The sequence below is a fragment of the Anoplophora glabripennis genome, unplaced genomic scaffold (assembly GCF_000390285.2).
Source record: "Anoplophora glabripennis isolate ALB-LARVAE unplaced genomic scaffold, Agla_2.0 scaffold1648, whole genome shotgun sequence".
NCBI lineage: Eukaryota > Metazoa > Arthropoda > Insecta > Coleoptera > Cerambycidae > Anoplophora > Anoplophora glabripennis.
This window is the reverse complement of record NW_019417727.1, coordinates 43,206-45,155: the sequence shown is the minus strand read 5'-3', so window position 1 is coordinate 45,155 and position 1,950 is coordinate 43,206. Positions and strand designations below refer to the sequence as shown.

Below are 1,950 nucleotides of genomic sequence, written 5' to 3'. Positions count from 1 at the left end.
TATATTTATAATTGTTCATAATTTTTAAATTTTTTATAATGTTAGAAAAATTAAATTCCAGTTTTTTCTCCCTGCCTGTCTGTGATAAGATTAATACTTAGTAGACTTATTTTACGTTTAAAATTTTATTCAGTCGAGACTAGACAGCTATTCAGAACAATGAAAATAAAAATAAAAATTTTATACTATCCATTAAGTTTTAAGATGTAACTCTGTCAACTGAAGTAAGTACCCATTTTATGTAATTATTTCATTATATTAATGTTTTGTTGTACATTTTAGCCAGTAACCTTGAAAAAGATAATAAATAATTATCGAAAGCTTGGTTTAAGTTAAATAAGAGTTTTCTTTCAACCACCAATTGACGACATCCCCAATATATAATTTTTTTTTGGTCTATATATATATATATATAGGGTGTTCGGATAACATCGGAGTAAAAGGAAATGTACAAGCAGATACTGCAGCACGTTTTGCTGCAAACTGAAAATATTCCAATATGTTACCAAGACATAAAATTAGTAATAAAATTGAAAACATTTGCAGCTTGGCAATATGAATGGGAAAATAGCACCGCCAAATTAAAATCAATCAAAGCGTCAAGTGGCAAAATAACCAGAAGAGAACAAGTCGTGCAAGATTAGGGCATACAAATTTAACATCAATACATTTACTTCGAGGAGATATCCCTATTTGTGAAACTTGTGGAGTTGAATGAAACATATCTTAGAGACTGTATAGAATTTTCCAACATGAAAATTCAGGCCAACTTAACAACCAACAGATTAAGCGAAATTTTTAAGAATGACAACATCAATTATTATATTTCTAACATTTCTCAAAATAGCAAATATATTCAAGAAAATATAACTTGCTAAAGCGACTAATGATCATAGTTATCGATGTCGCTACAAAAAAATAATAATCATAATAATAAGAATAATAATAACAATAATAACAATAACAATAACAATAATAATAATATAATCACGTAAAGATATCTTTTAACAAGATTTTAATATCTAAATTTCAGTTATTTAAATATACTTACCCATTTTCTTGGGTAACAAATAAACATCTGATTTGTACCGACCAACAGGTGCATTAAACAGTTCTATTAATGCTAATGCCTGAGTTGCAGAAGTAATCGAGACCACAAATGATGGCAGACTCGAGCAACTTAGATTAACCAAACGACCTTCTGCTAACAAAATAATTCGTTTCCCGTCAGGCCAAATTACGTGATCCACTTGAGATCGAACTTTTTCCCAGGTTAGGTCAGGTGTCCTTAAACCATTCTAAAAGTAATAAATGAAAAAATAAATATAATTCTGAGAGTATTCTGACTCACTATGTCAATCTCTGTATTTGAATGTCCCATATTACAAACAATACAACCATTTTTCATTTTATCCATGTGTTCTCTTGTAACTACATTTTTATTTCCAGTGGCAGTAATTACTATATCAACATTACGGATCACTTCATTCAGTTTTACAACACGATAGCCATCCATACTGAAAATAATAAACAACTTACGAATTAAAATGAATCAAAAAGGATTTGTGAAAACAGAGTATCGAACGAATAAAAAATCGAAGAGAAATGTGATCTATCTTTTTTTATTTTGAAGTTATTTACTTAAAAGTGAACATTATGGTTTACATTTTTATTGTTTTAATAAGTGGTGGACTTTTTAAACTCGAATATTTTTGTAGAGAATTCGAATATGTAGTCATATTAACCGTGACTATCAGGAAAAAATGCAACATTCAACTTTTGTTTTCTTATGGATGCACTATTAATCTTTTTGAGGTTCATTTTTCTGACTACGCAGATTATTTTTTTATTTTTGCCAAAAAATTTAATTATTGTCTTTATAAAGAATGGCTACAAAACACAATAATTACTCAAATTAAATTTTGAGTTATTTTAAAGTCACCACAATCT

The 1,950-nt window shown here is 28.2% G+C and overlaps 1 protein-coding gene across 1 annotated transcript; it reads right to left on the bottom strand.

Annotated features, from left to right (window-relative positions):
• Positions 1-1,037: 1,037 nt before the first annotated feature.
• On the bottom strand, positions 1,038-1,516 carry LOC108915010 (S-adenosylhomocysteine hydrolase-like protein 1). The gene is made up of 2 exons (XM_018720958.1): positions 1,352-1,516; positions 1,038-1,298 (listed from the first exon to the last, which is right to left on the bottom strand). Exons 1-2 carry the CDS (start codon positions 1,514-1,516, stop codon positions 1,038-1,040), a joined length of 426 nt encoding a protein of 141 aa, XP_018576474.1.
• Between the last annotated feature and the right edge of the window lie 434 nt (positions 1,517-1,950).